At 50.3% G+C, this 15,002-nt stretch overlaps 2 protein-coding genes across 2 annotated transcripts in view; one reads left to right on the top strand and one right to left on the bottom strand.

Moving 5' to 3' along the window:
- The window catches only part of LOC126521977 (rho GTPase-activating protein 18-like), a 216,274-nt gene that overhangs the window by 183,591 nt on the left and 17,681 nt on the right, over positions 1 to 15,002 (bottom strand). Inside the window, exons 2-7 of the mRNA XM_050170739.3 lie at positions 12,569 to 12,721; positions 9,564 to 9,626; positions 8,790 to 9,001; positions 7,798 to 7,939; positions 7,527 to 7,663; positions 5,666 to 5,719 (exon numbers count right to left, since the gene is read on the bottom strand). Coding sequence (XP_050026696.1) covers positions 5,666 to 5,719; positions 7,527 to 7,663; positions 7,798 to 7,939; positions 8,790 to 9,001; positions 9,564 to 9,626; positions 12,569 to 12,721 — 761 coding nt within the window. The remainder of the gene's footprint in view (positions 1 to 5,665; positions 5,720 to 7,526; positions 7,664 to 7,797; positions 7,940 to 8,789; positions 9,002 to 9,563; positions 9,627 to 12,568; positions 12,722 to 15,002) is intronic.
- Positions 45 to 4,675, top strand: LOC140218738 (uncharacterized). Its single transcript, XM_072288516.1, has 3 exons — positions 45 to 143; positions 1,271 to 1,458; positions 4,319 to 4,675. The coding sequence occupies exons 2-3, from the start codon at positions 1,298 to 1,300 to the stop codon at positions 4,392 to 4,394; spliced, it is 237 nt and encodes a 78-aa protein (XP_072144617.1). The 5' UTR covers positions 45 to 143; positions 1,271 to 1,297; the 3' UTR covers positions 4,395 to 4,675.

Below are 15,002 nucleotides of genomic sequence, written 5' to 3'. Positions count from 1 at the left end.
CTCCACCCCACCCCCCCCGCCTACCTCGGCCGTAGTCCGCGGGGTCCCGGCTATATAAGGGGCACGAGCGGCCCCAGCATGGCACACACGCACAGCCACTTCGGCGACAACCAAGCAACAGGCACCAACTTCTCCCGCCACTGGTGAGTTGGAGCGGGGTTCGCGCTCTGCACCGAGCCCCGAGAGAACCGGAACCCGAGGCGATCGGCGCCGAAAGGCCTGGGATTATTCATCGACCTGGTGGTTAAATCTACGCGACGTCCGATCAGCGCCTATTGGATATTCTCTGAAAACGAAGGGAGGTGCTCGTGACTCCTATTGCGGGAGTTTGTCCCAGGCTTGACTCCGTTTTCGGGAGTTGTCGCAGTCCCCGACGGAGTAGGTTCGCTCCGTTCGCGCGCAAGCACGCAGAGTCGACGTGCTCGATCGGGAAGCACGCAGGAACTATCGAAGGTAGGGTCAAATGTGGAGCGGGTGATTGTGGGAAAGGTGCTAGCACAACAGGAGTCGCCAGCGCTCCTTTTATTGCGTGTACGGAACACTGGGAGTGTTGCAGAGTTAGATGTCTACGCTACTGAGATCAGAGGACGAACGACCAGCGCTTGCGACATAACAGGGTGCGCGCCGCAAGTGTTGAATCGCGGATCTGTCAACACAGGGACGCGAGGAACGTTTGCCGTCCTTTGATTTCGATCTTGGCAAAGGTACAGACGCCGGAGCGCAGGGCAATAGGAAACGCGGAAGATAAGTACGCTGACCGCCTGAAGTCATCTTAGCTCTAGCTACCCGAGTATTTGCTCAGCACCTGTTCGTAAATAGTCTCTATCCTCATTTTATTTTTAATAATGTTCAGTTGCTCGCAGAAACAGCCTTCCGTGCATTTGTAAGTTAACCACTATAACAGCGCATATAAATTCGGCAAAGGTTTTCCTCGTATAACTGAGCGCGACTGTGACACAGCGCACAAAAGATTCAACTCCACTACGCGGTTAACGTGGCCAGGGCACTAAATTGCAATTGAAAACATAAAGACGCGATTGATCAGTCTTATTTTTTAATACGTTTGGTTTGTCACACGGTATAAGTTCAGAATGAAATTAAAGATAAGCATGCAGGCCGTTTCGTCCAGACACAGGAAAATCCCGACCGCACTTAAAACCAACAGGCAATGAATGAAGCCAAGGAAGGATATTACAAAAGCGACTTTCGAAATGTGTTATCCATCATCCCTCTTGAATATATTGCGACTATGTGTTCCGCATCCTCGCAGCAGCCGCACCAGCCAGCCCCGCTCAAGATGTACAGCCGCCGAGCCGCACTCACCCTTCTCTGCCTGGCCCTCGTGGCGGCCCTCGTGACGCAAGAGGCGCAGGCCAGCAAGCTCAAGAAGGTGGCCAAGTACGCGCTCATCGGCGCCGCCCTGGCGCCAAGGATTGTCCCAATCCCGATCCCGATTGGGTAAGCGAAACCGTCCCACCAAACTGCTTCGAAGCATGGCGTAAACGGAGGAGGTGCCACCTATCGCTAAGACAGTAACTCGTCTACGAGGAAACAGGACAGCCAAGGGATAAGGGCTAAGAGAAAGCACTGACTGTGAACGAGTGGTTCGCGTGAAATACTCAAACAAGAGTGTTTTGTTTATTACTATTATCACCTATAGTTAGTGCGCGACTATTGCAACGAAAATCACATGACTATGATAAGACACAATCGAACGTGCACGAATTATGAGTGAGTAGCCTTGCTAGAGTCTGTACTATAATAAAATAATTTGGAGCTGACGGCCTTTCTCAACAAGGTCGCAGAAATGGCGTGCGGCAGGGTAAATCCTCCGGAGGTCCCGCCCGAAAACACTTCATCGTGCTTGGGCCGGGGGTAGGGCGCGAAGAAGGTCATGTGGTTGTCAGGTTTCGTCGCCCATTTGCCGTATACAACGGTGCCCGCAGCTGTGCTGGCGGCGTCAGTCATCAGCGCGAAAGGCGCGCCGAATGTTGGGTGCGCCAGAAGGGTGGCGTGGGGCTCACGCGCGTTCGACAGCGGCGGCATCCACAATTCGATAAATCACAGCACGAGCGAGAGCACGCGAATAAATTACCTCGTGCACGCGCGACGCGAGCACGCAAGGTAACCGTCATCCGCGCAAACTGTCTCCCGGTCCGTTTCACTACTTTCCCAGAAACCGTAAGCGTAACCGAAGCGGTGACTCTTCGTGTCTTCAGTGACTCTTGCCCCCCTACAAACTGCTTCCTAGTAAGCGCGCCCAGAATCGCAGCTTCCTGCAGCGGTGGTTGAAAGCAAGGGTGCATGGTCGAACGACCGCACAAGGCTTGGCCTCACCTCAACCTCCGATTACACTTGACGACCTCACTTAAACTAAACCTAATCCCATGAAGTTGAGATGCTTTCAGTAGACCTCACCTTAAATTCCATCACTTGCCAGCTACCTCACCTCAACCTCACCTGATATTCATTACTGAGGTCGAGCTCTCAAACTATTTCATGAATTTGAGGTCACGTACTCAAGTAATAATGCGTTTATCTAAATACCACGCTGAAACCTTCGTTGACATGGTAACAGGGGTTAGAATCCAACACGGATGGCTTGAAACCATGATATAAAGAAGTGAGCCGCGAAGAAAGTTTCCCCTCAAAACTCGACTTTCGGCCTCCACCTCAAACTCACACATAACGTTAAGCTGGGAATTACTGACGTCAATCGCAAAAAATACCTCGCAGCGGCCAAACCCACCTCAACGGCACTTGAGGTGGGTTCAAACTCTGCGAGATTGAAGTCGGCCTCGGGAAGTCAGAACCTCGTTTCAGGTTGCCCCCCTATGGTGAAAGCTTTTTCGTGTTATCAGAAAGGGACTCGCGCACGCCTTACTTCCCCTGTGGTTCACGAGAACGGGTCGTTCTCACCGACACAAGGTCGACCACGAGAAGCATAGAGATAAAACATTTTTAGCAACGCCTTGCGTCACGTAACAGCAGGAACAAGCGGGTCGTCGGCGATGGCGCCGAGTGTTTGCAGATGAAAATGTACCAAGCCAACGCAGGGACTTAGTAGAAAAGACAAGAGATAATATGCCACGCGAGTAAGAAGGCGCGAGCCGGCTTCACGTTATCACGATTGCATGCTCGCCAGAAAAGCATCGCGAATTGATAAGCGGCCACACAATCTCGGGCCATTAGAACGGGAAACCTTCAAGTGCGCGACGCGACGAGGAAAGCACGCGATACAAGACAGCGTACGCGTACGATTCTCGGGCGCTTGACTCAGCGTGTGCTTAGGACAGGAAGTTGAATTCACGAGGAAAGGTTAAAGAACAAACTTAGAAGATATAAGCGTCAAATGAAAATAACGCCACGCAAGGGAAGGTATTCAAGACCGACCTATAGATATGCAACACCCTCTCACTTTTGTGTTTTGGATAACTATTCAATGGAGCAACCGGAAACCACGCGCTTCCAACCACTCCATCAAACCCCAGGTAAACCGATCTATCGTGTTGTGCAACAAAATTAGCCACTTCGAGCGCAAGTGTAACTTATCAGTCACACATGTTCGAGAGCTCGTTTGAGGGAAAAAAAAAACCGCTCTGCAAGAACACAGCACCAGTTCGTCGATTAGTGTGTGCTTAATGCAATGACATAACATAAATACCGGCACAGGCGAAGCGGCGCGTGGCTGTGAGATCATACTTCAATCTACGTGCGCCGTGTAATGTATGGTCTAGATGCACCACCTCACGGCGCTGCAACAGCGGCGATTTACAGATCACCATTCGCAATAACGCGCCGTGTGCAGCAAGATGAACATAGCAAACAACGTGATACTTCAACATCAGCGGCAACAGCCACGCCGCAAGGGAAACGAAGTCGCATCGTAGCCTGCTACGCTAAAGCATAATGCACTTTCATTTGTGATATAAACGCGCGATAGTCAACTACCGACCTTGTGGCACGCCTAAACCCCCCAAAAATGACAACAATAGCACGGCAGCAGAAACACTTCAGAGAAATCCAAGGTTTCAACTTAAGTATTCTTTTAGTCCGTGTGACCATATATAGGTGAGCACAGCGTTTCAGTAATGCCTTTACTCCCCACTTTTGTAACATAACGCAATGAGTCTTTAAATGTTTCGTAAGTTCGACGACGACGATGACTCAGCCACGGCGAGTCACCGCTTCGGCCTGACGAATGTGCGCTTTGGCCCATAGCTTTACGGCCTACAGCTCGCAGATAACGGTGCACGTTACACATATATGTAATAGTCGTTGAGACCGTCGCACTCAAAACGACTCTCGTCTTTTACAGTCACCACGCGCACTACGAGCCCCACTATGACCACGGCTGGCACGCCGGTCTGCAGGGCGGTCACGGCTGGTGGTGAGAGGGCCACCGGGAGTGGCGCTACACGCCCACCCGACGGCAACGAAAGTCAAGTGCACTTCAGTTCCCCCCGCTCCCTACGAAGAGCGCTACGACCACCAAATGTGTGACCAGTCAACGTTTCTGCGTGTTTGTTGTATATACCGTACGTGTGCTCGTACCTGACAGCCTACCATGGACTCACACCGCATTTGTTGTCCCCGTCCGAACCGACGTCTTCTCCGCGTTCCTGTCCAAATGTCTTCGTTTTAATAAAGCAAATAATTCATTGACCACCACAAACACGTCGTTCGTCTTTCCTTTCGCGCGGCCAGAGGAGCCCCGGTCGGTCGCCTCCGGCCCAAACTCACTTAGGCGGCAAACATTTGCCAGTTGAATTAGGAAGGAACAGCGCCAACTAAGACGACCCCGAGAGGGAGAACGACACAGGAGAACGACCCTCTCGTGGTCGTCTTAGTTGGCGCTGTTCCTTCCTAATTCAAGTACGCAGCATCTAGCCCAGATGCATGTTGAATTTTCGTTTTTCCACTGAACAAGGTTCCAAGCCCGCTTTCTTAATTATTTTACTGAACAGGCCTCCGTACAATACGGTTGCCCGGTACGAGGCCGCGAAAGTCTGCTCTTCTTCTTTAAAAAAAATGAAGACTTTTCGGGCGTTGTCAGGCGATCACAAAGCGAGATACCTATAGGTTACATTTACGAACACCGTTGTACAAGGCTTCCAAGGAAAAAGCTTGGAGCGACTATGCGACACATCGCGACATAACATTCTGAAGAGTCGAGTTTTAGTGAGGGTATACGTCATTCGTGAACGATCAGTTCGATTAGGTGCAATGGGCGCGCGGCACTTTCTGTATCGTGGCGGTGCAGTCGGACGAGTGTGACATACACACCCGTTGTCTTGCGCGGTCACTGTTTTGTTTTCACATTCCTGCTCAGAACCACACTGCGTGGTTGTCGATTCTACAAGAGCCAGTAAGCGCCTTAGGATACTGAACAGATCGCAGATGTATGCGGCCCTCTCTATAGTCTTTCGCGGCGCGTATCCAACAGCCCGGCGATGAAAAAACAACGACCACAACGCCTACAGGGAAGACGCAGGGTAGAGGGTGAGAAAACGGCGCTGTCGCATCGGGCGCTATCGACTTAAGGCCGCCGACGATGAGAGCGCACGTGCTCTTGCGTCATGCATTCTCTAAACGTCAAGGAAGTCGCGCTGAGTCCGCACCATGGTTGAAAGCCATACAGAAGAAAAAACGCCGGACGACTTACAGGAAGCTCCTGGTCTTGGCTGTCCAGGCTGAACGAGTCGTTGAAGCCGGGTTGCTGTGCGGGAGCGAGTGAGAGAGAGCAAAAGACAAAAATTAATATAACTACTAATAGAAAGAGCTGCAACGTATGTCGGTGTTCTGATGAGATCAGCAGGTTCAACCATTTGGATACGATGTGCACGAGAAAGCAAGTCCCGACATGCTACCTGACGTCTACGCTAGAGCTATTCAATTCGGTGCATTCGAATTGGTAAAAAGCGCGGACGAGGAAAGGAAGGCCTTCCACCACGTTAAAAAAAATAATAACTTAAATTCTGAGGCTTTACGTGCCAAAATCACGATATGATTATGAGGCACGACGTTGTTGGGGACTGCGGGCTAACTTTGACCACCTGGGGTTCTTTAACGGGCACCCAATGCACGGAGCACGGGCGTTTTTCTTTCTTTCTTTTTTTTTTTTTCATTTCACTTCCATCGAAACGCAGCAGCCCACCGGGACTTGATCCCTCGCCTTCGGGCTTAGCAGCGCAACGGCATAAGCCACTGGGCTACCAGGTCGGAGTAGAAATCAAATACTGTTTTACATGCTCTAATATCATTTCTATAACTAAATGTTGTTGTTTTTTGCCACAAACTATACATTGGCAGAACAAGAAATCCAATGCCGTTTGATGTTATATAATATGAAAATCGTGCAAACACAGCCAATAAACTTCCGAAAGAGTGAGAGAGCCAATTATCGATGTAGAAATGGCCAAAACTGCCACGCCACCACGGCGGATTTCACCGTCTTCGACATGCGAGCCTGATCGACGCACGACATGGCGCTGGCCGCCATGTTTAACGCGCGTACGAACCCAACTTCGTACGTAATTCTCGTGTGGAAAGTGTGCGAGGCGCATTCAGCCGAAGTGCATGCGAGAAAAAACAAACACAAATTATCTATCTCGACCGAGGCGGCGGCGGAAGCTCTCGCTGTCAATTCGGTCCCGCAAGCACGACAGCAGTCACTCTCGGCGCTTTATTTAGGCCGCCGGATCACGTGACATAGAGGCACACTTACAGCTGCGGGACCGAGACCAAAAAGCGACAGATGTGAGGCATCGCGGAAACACGCATTTTTTTTTTTTTTTAGCCGCTTATTCCTGTCGCATTGAAAAGACATTATTTCGTTTGTTTAGCAAATGTGCCGGGGCCACAGGTGAACCGCGATGTTCCCCCGCTGCGTCACAGATAGTTTGAATTGTCACCAACCGAGCCAGGAATCCACACTTCTTCCACCGTACTCAATTAAAGAATTGCAGCAGCAGCCCTCTTGTGATTTTCTGGGGCTCTATCCCTCTCCTTTCTTTCTCGACCAATGTATAGTCAACTGGTACTTAATGCTGGTTTGCCACCCTTCTATTTCACCATTCTCCTTTCTTTTCTTTTGTGTGTGTGTGAGAGAGAGATGCAAATGAGAGAAAGGCAGGAAAGTTAACCAGAGTTAAAACCTCCGGTTTGCTACCCTGCACTAGGGAAAGGGAAAGTAAAGACGGAAAGAAGCGCGGTGACAAAAATAAAAGCGTGAAAAAAATTAAGAGGTACGGAACGAGATCATTACAGTCTTTCTAATAGGCCACTGCCACGTAAAAAGGTCAACAAAGCCTTGACCGACTTTCGGTCCAACGACAGTTCATGTTGTGTGTTTGTTTAGAAGTAATACATGCATCAGGCGATCTTGTTATACTTCAGTCGGATACTGCTTCGCGTTCCCGACCGAAGTTGACCGGTGTGAACCGACTCTCAAGCTGCACATATGCACAAGTCGAACGTGCTATATAAGCAGCGCAGTTTCGCGAGCCAGCGCCGACTGCCCTTACCAAAGTCCAGTCGACCCCGGGCTGGACCGCGACCGGTGACTCGTCCTCGTCGTCCTCCTCGGGGGGCGTCAAGGACGCCGCTTCCGTCGGCGCCCCTCGCAGCGTGCCTTTCATCTTGAATCCGAGCACGGCCACGCCTGCGCAGAGAGAGGTGCGCACACGTCAACACAGAGCCGTCGCGGTTTGAACGACGAAGTGGCTCCGCCCACGGAATTAAAACACCCTCAATCATCGTGGCAGTGGATTATTGCTCCCGTCCTTTCTTTTTTACCTTTGACGTCAGGCGTGGCGATGGCGTCGTACTGGTTCCAGTGGTTCTTCCACAGCGGGCCTTGAGCAGCACGGCCGCCGACTGGCGCGGCGGAGGGCAGGCGCATCTCGCCACGGCGTCCGTCCGCGGCGTCGCCAGCATGCTGCGGTCCGCGAATAATAGTACAGTCGCCTCGTAAGCCGCATTACTGGCATTTACGAAGAAAGCTTTTTATTAAAGAATCATACATTTCTGCCCGAGAGAAAGAGAGACGAAAGAAAGGAGAAAGGCCTGGAGGTTAACCAGAACCGAAAATCTGGTTCGCCATATCCACTATAATAACATACACGCAATCACAAAGGTTGGCACTATAGGTAGCACCCGTCAGCGCGAGGGCCGTTTGTTCAAGTCTGCTGCCCTTGAACAATGCCTCTGTCAACTTCTGCCGCGACAGCTGATGAGGCCGGCATTCCAAAAATGGTCCCTTCCAAAAGTGGCGTATACGTATAACAGTATTCGTGATGCATAGGTGCATGTGTCCAGGTATACACTTGAGTGGCGGGCACGCGACTATTCCCGATCACCAACCTGCCATCCAGTCGCCCAGTAAATTCCGTCGTCCCTGAATATGTGCCGTGAAGGATAAGACATCATAGGACATCACTCTATGCGCACCGCAGGTGAGCCAACACATGCCGCAAGTGGGCAGGTAACGCTAACGCGACAAAAAAAAAAAAAAGGCTGTGAATAATGGCGGGCGGCAAGGACAAGTATACAAAAGTACGTGACCTGAAATATATTCTGCTGGCATCCAAAAGCCCAGCCCAGTCCAGCGTTACGTTAAATGAGATGGAACACCGCCCCTGCTAATGGTCGGGCTTGAGCGAGTGAAATCTGGTCAAGGGCTCGGCACTGTAGATGCACGGCTCCGAAAGGAGTACGGCCTGCCGTTCATTCGCGCTGTTAGCGTAGAAGGACAATACAAGAGAACGTGCTACGGAGGGGGCACGCACCTGGTGGGCGGCTGGATCGAACACGTTGCGTACGTCCTGCCTGGGCGCGTGGTGCTTGCGCCGGCGCAGCGTGACCGTGTCCAGCCGCCTCTGGACGGCCGCTGCCTGCTCGCGGCTGAGCGTACGCACGTAGGACCGAGCCGCCGGCGGTGGTGGTGGTGGTGCACTTCCATCATTGTTGTGCTGTTGGGGTTGCTGGCCGCCGCTCGACCCTGCATGTTTTTTTGGGGGGTGGCTCAGTTCTGGGCGAATTGGCGCCGCACGTTGATCGAAAGGCTTGTTCTTGTGGCTGCTACGAGAATGCGGAAATTTTTAGCGGTCTACGGAAGACAGCCTGCTACATCAAAACCGCAGCAGTGGGTGACAAAAAAATGATGAGAGAAATAAATAACCGAAACAATTATTTCGCAGTGGCTGTGATAAAGCAATATCGTCAACAACGGTATACTAAGCGAAGAATTAAAAAAAAAAAGGATGGCCGCGAATACATATCAGACGCAATGCATGACCAGGAAATGACTTGCGAATAATATCAGCCAAGCAAAAGAGGTAAGGTAGTCGCCTGCACTACGTCCATCGCCCAGAATTGGAACACAGCCTCTGCTTTCCCGAGACCTTTCGTGACAAATACCTACCTGCGATCAGTGATGGCGCTACCTCTCTGCTACCAGTAATGGCGCTCTTGCACTCCAGACCATACTTCACTAAATATTTTCTTAGCACGAACGAGCAAGAAGGTTCGCAATCTACGGACGGCCGACGGAAGATACTCACCGAGGACGTCGTCGAGCACAAAGTCGAGTCCCACCTCCCGGAGCCAGTCAGCATCCTGCTCCTCTGCGGTGAGAAAAGAGAGGTAGAGACATGGTGCCGACTTTAATGAAAGGTGGAGGTGCGAGACAGATATAGACCGTTTTTTCGTAGGCGCCGCCATATTGTGAACGCAGTGGCGCCGCCTATGAGCAGCGCCATACTGGCTTGGTTGAAAGCGGTCTTTTGCATGGGAGGTATACGCTCGGCGGTAGGTTCTGGCGTTTGTTTTCGCGGTCGTGCGGTCTGTTTAGTATGACGTGCGTCTTCTACGTGGTAAACGGTTCTGTTAGACGTGCTGAAGTGGTTTAAGGCGTCATGGCCGGAATTTCTGCTGGCGTTGAGGTGGACGGAACACGCAGCGCGATGGTGTGTTCGCATATTTGAGCCTACAATCAGCCTCGGAGATCAATTGTGTATTTCTAAATGTTCCAATGACTAATGTGACCTTATTGCAGTATTATACTCTATTTCTAAGCTGCGGTTTAGGAGCCATAAAACATACGCGACGATCGTAACAGCATGGGTACTGTTCTGCTACGATAGGAGCTGTGCTGTTTGACAAGCGTTCAAACTGTTCACTGCAGGTTACATTGCGTGACTACTTGGTTGGATGGATGAGGTTTCCACCCATGAATAAAATAGTTTTGGCTAGTGATAGCAGCATGCCTTACAGTCTGAATTAAGCTTGTCCAGCAAAGCGACCGTTTACGAACTGCGCGAGCGTCCTAAGCAGTAGTAGGTGCTGGATTACAGATATCTTTGTTCTGTATAGCGCATGGTCCAAGCATACGGCATCAGCGGTTATATATTTACAAACGTTGTGCGGCGTTAGCCCGTTTTCTCTTGCTTTTTAGAGAAAGAGGATGATAACCGAATTTTTTTTTTTCGGTTGTGTTCGTTCAGTTCTCTACGACGCACTCACACGTATTACGGAAATTTTGCGCTCAAAAATAGCCATCGCATTCTTTTTATGCAAACCCTCTCATATATTATGGCTGTATACAGGCCAAAATGGCAATGCCGAAGCACACAGCTTTTACTGTGCTGGCTCACCAACCGCAGTGGTCGCTGTGTTGAGCAGCGCCATGGGCCTCATGCAGAAAGGCTAGCGTAGACATATGGTAATTTCAAGCATACTAGACTTGCAATGCGTGAGAACGATGCCAGTGTATCACGAATATTTGATAGCGGCTGCCGCTCAGATGTTTCGTGGTTGCCTTAGGTTGGCCGTGCACGAGCATGCGCTCTTATGTTTTACTGCCTACGCCAATCGATCAGACAGTGAGCTGATTTACCATTTAATGTCGGTAATACAGAGACGCCGGTTTTCTTTGTTGAATTAAAATCGATATAAGCAAAATAGTAAACAACACATACACGCACCGCGGCTGATAATGCTCGTACACCGCGGCTGATTATGCGTGTCACATTTATGCGCCCCCAACACATATTTCTGCCTACAGTAGTTACCGATGCACCGAAAGGCTTCCCTGACGACCTTATATCAACGAACATGGCGTAAATTTCACAAAGTAAGATCTAAAACATCTCGAAATCGTTCCGCAGCACGCGACAGCAATACTTTGAAGCAGCGCCGCGCCGGATCGCCCAAGCCAGAGAGGAGGAAAGGCTCTCCGCGCGCCCTTTCCTCCTCGCCCGATGAAACGATCTATAGAAAAGGAGAGGCGGGGAGGTCAAACAGGTTGCAAAAGCTTCACTATACTACACTAGGGGAGGGGTAAGCGGGCAGAAAAAAAAACAAGGAAAGGGAGAACGAAATAAAGAACAAGGGATGCAAGCCTGGCCATAGGCCTATAGTGTGCGGTCCCTGCCCGATAAAGGGCGAAAAAGAGCAAACGACGATACGAACGCAATAGAGAGATATATATATAAAAGGAAGGGAGGGATGTTAACCAGTCAAGAGTCCGGTGGGCTACCGTGCGCTGGGGGGAAAGAAGGGGAATGGAAGGTAGAGAGGGCGAGAGATGGGAGTAGAGAGACGTGCAAGGACGGGACTACTGAGTGAAAGGCGCTCGCACAAGCCAGACGTTCTCAGAAAGTACAAAAGTGCCTTCATTACGTTCTGAGCAGGTGATCGGCGGGTACGGTGTTCTAGCATTGTCTGTTCGCCCAGAAGACGATCGTCTAGTTTCCTGAATGCGTTGGACACAGATTTTCTTTGTGCTTGAAACTGGGAACGCAAAGTACACACAAGCACTGGAGACCGTTTATAAATGTACGAACATAAACTGTCACCGCTTTTCATAAACAGGTGACGTAATGCTGCAAGTCTGACGGCAGGCGGAGCCACACCGTAGAAGTATGAGAGGAAAAGGAGAACAAGGAGAGAGAAAGAAAGAACGGAGAGGTAGAGAGAGTGCGAGCGGGAACGGAAACCAAGAGAGTTTTTAACCAGAGACCATTTCCGGTTGGCAACAGTGTTCTGGGAAAATAGGAGAGGTGGTAGAAAGGAGGACAGAACAATAAGGGCACAGCGCGGTTGATGGGTGGGCTACCCACCACGACAACGTCTTGATGAGCACGATTTGATACTATTTTCTGCCCACAGTGAACTAGACATGTGAACTGAGAATCAGAATCCTAAACCGCTACCGTCTTTGTTGTCTCACTTTCTGCGTGTCGTGTGGCCTCCTTTATTTCTACACCTCGGTTTATCTTCCTGCAGACGTAAAGAAATGAAGTTGAGAACAACATCAACTCAACCTCCTTCCACATTAAGAGTCAAAGTGAGCACACTGTGGAAGCCATCTGCTGACCGGACAGCCAGCAACCACATTTGACTCCGTTAAAACAATGGTCTGGGCTAGCTGGTTCATGTGTTTCATTTGTTTGCATTACACTCCTCCCTCCTTGCCTTCCTTTATTTTTTTTATTTTTCAGGCTGTCCGCTTATTATTTCAATCCACCCGTCAAACAGTCCCAAACGCGCAGTCTCAAAAGTGTACCTGGATTCTGGTGGGTCGCGCGGTCGTCCTCTTCCTCATCGTCGTCGATGCGGAAGTGGTCGCACTCGCTCCAATAGGCGTCGAAGTGGCGCCCGTGGCCTTCGGGAGCGGCCGCAGCGGCCGACGAGGTCCACAGCGCTTCCTCGCCCAGATCTGCAAACACAAGGTACAGCCATTACTTCCAACTTCGCGCGCATATGCCTCAAAACGCAAACGGGAGTGCAAACGTTGCCCGAACGGTCAGAAAAGCATGCAAGCCAGAAAAGCACGCAATCAACTTTTGCAAACAGCTCGTTGCGTTTGACGTAGCCGCGTTCTTCGAAAGCGCATATTCATTACGACAAGATTCAGCGCTGTATTCGAACGCGCTCCGCACAAGATACTTAATATGTGGAACTTGTTCTTTTTTTTTTTTTTTTCAGTGTCAACAGCCAGCTTTAGCTCAATGTTCGCACGCGTTCCGTTCCATTTGCAGCGGCATTGTGGATGAGGCACGCACACGGCTGTCGACGTTGCCACGTGTATATGTATGTGTCTGTGTGTGTGTGTTTCATGCGTATAGACAACTAGCGTTCCGGTAAGCTGTTTCACGTAGAAGCGAAACGGAAGCTTACTCTCTGCCGGAAGTGCGTGACACGAACAGTTTCGCGCTTGCGTATATACATCGTATGCTATGTTTCCCATATTGCGGCGTGAACACGTCGAGTACACGTACTGCTCCTCGCAGCCTTTTCTGGCAGCGCGTTCTGTTTACACATCCGACACTTGATAGCCTTCTATAGTAGCAAGTATACAGCGCAGAACTGCCACTGCGTTCTTTCGTCCTTAGATGGCTCCGTCAAGGCAGAGATGTGGATTGATCTTTCCGCTCGGACAGCCATCTGGCTCGACAGAGTACGCATTCTAGGCAGTCAGCCAGGCTAACCTCTACAGTTTCTCGCTGATATTTCCTCTTGAAGGCAGTCTTGAAAGGACTCAGCCAGAAGAAAGAGTACGCACTTAGCCAGTGCTCCGGAAGTCGTATAGATCATTTACTTTAAACAACCTCAAAGAGATGACAGTACAGGCGAGGACGGAAATAAGTGAATACGGATGTTTGTTCCGCGGCTGTTCTACAAGCAAACCACGCGGAAAGGCTTTTCCTTCACTCGGCATGTACTACTATACCAGTGTACGGCTGCTGTATGACGAGTCCCCGAGGAACAGTGTTTATGTGGGCGTTCCGCTCTTTACCGCTTCCGGGGAGAACCCGAATTTCGTAGACCTGAAATTCTTGTTTAACGAGCTTTCCATCAACGGTAACCGTTCGGGAATAACGTCTGCCCTTCTTTCCAACAAACTATGCACTCTAAGAAAGATTTGTCCCCTAGGGGGCTTTCTCAAGAAAAAATCATCGTCATGCATCTATCCCGCACGGACTTCCTTTATTTAACGTTACGCTCTCCGTACTTTCAAGTCACGTACCAGCGTGACATAGCGTTCCTTACAAAGTAACCAGCACGAAGCGCTAATGAAAAGAAGAGCACGCAAGACAGATGACGATTACACTCTAAAAAAAAGTCTATACCCTACGGCGTAACTGTTCCCCACAACGATAATCTTCATCTGTCTTGCTTGCTTGCGCTTCCATGCTTGAAAACGCTGCGCTCGCTACTTTCATGTCAAGAATGCTGGGTCACGCTGATAACGCTCATGCTGTTCGCGACTTCAATGACCTGCAAGTACAGGGCGCGCAGCGTAAAGACACGAAAGACACACGAGATGGTAAATATTGGTTGGGGAGAAGATCAGCACTAAATTGTGTGAAAATCGTTGAGAGAGAGAGAGAGAGAGAGTGAGTGAGTGAGTGAGTGAGTGAGTGAGTGAGTGAGTGAGTGAGTGAGTGAGTGAGTGTGAGTGTGAGTGTGAGTGTGTGTGTGTGTGTGTGTGTGTGTGTGTGTGTGTGTGTGTGTGTGTGTGTGTGTGTGTGTGTGTGTGTGTGTGTGTGTGTGTGTGTGTGTGTGTGTGTCAACTATGATATTGGACTTGAGAGAGTCAACGCAGGCCAAGACTTGCACGAAGTTTTTCCTGGCTTTTTCTTTTTTTTTCTTTTTTTCCTGTATCGACGCAGAACATCGCACCGTCTAGATAGTGGTTGGCGCAACTTAGCGATTGACCGCGGGGTGTTTTCTGCACAGCGGAAACGGTAGGCTTTATTCCTTTCAGTGCCATATCGACAGCGACTGGCGTGGGCCGCGAATTGGCACACCTTCGGGAATGCGCGAGTAACAACTTCGCCAGCTGCCGCACTGCTGGAAACTTTGTTGTCACTGCATCGATAAAGTTTTGGCACCAACGCGTGCGTTCTGTCTGGCGCTAACATTGAGAAAGGAAACCCGAAAGCGGCGACGACACCGTTATAAATATATTCAAGTACGACGGTCGGTAACGCAGT

The sequence above is a fragment of the Dermacentor andersoni genome, chromosome 6 (genome assembly GCF_023375885.2).
Source record: "Dermacentor andersoni chromosome 6, qqDerAnde1_hic_scaffold, whole genome shotgun sequence".
NCBI lineage: Eukaryota > Metazoa > Arthropoda > Arachnida > Ixodida > Ixodidae > Dermacentor > Dermacentor andersoni.
The sequence above is the reverse complement of the archived record's forward strand: the minus strand, read 5'-3'. Positions and strand labels throughout refer to the sequence as shown.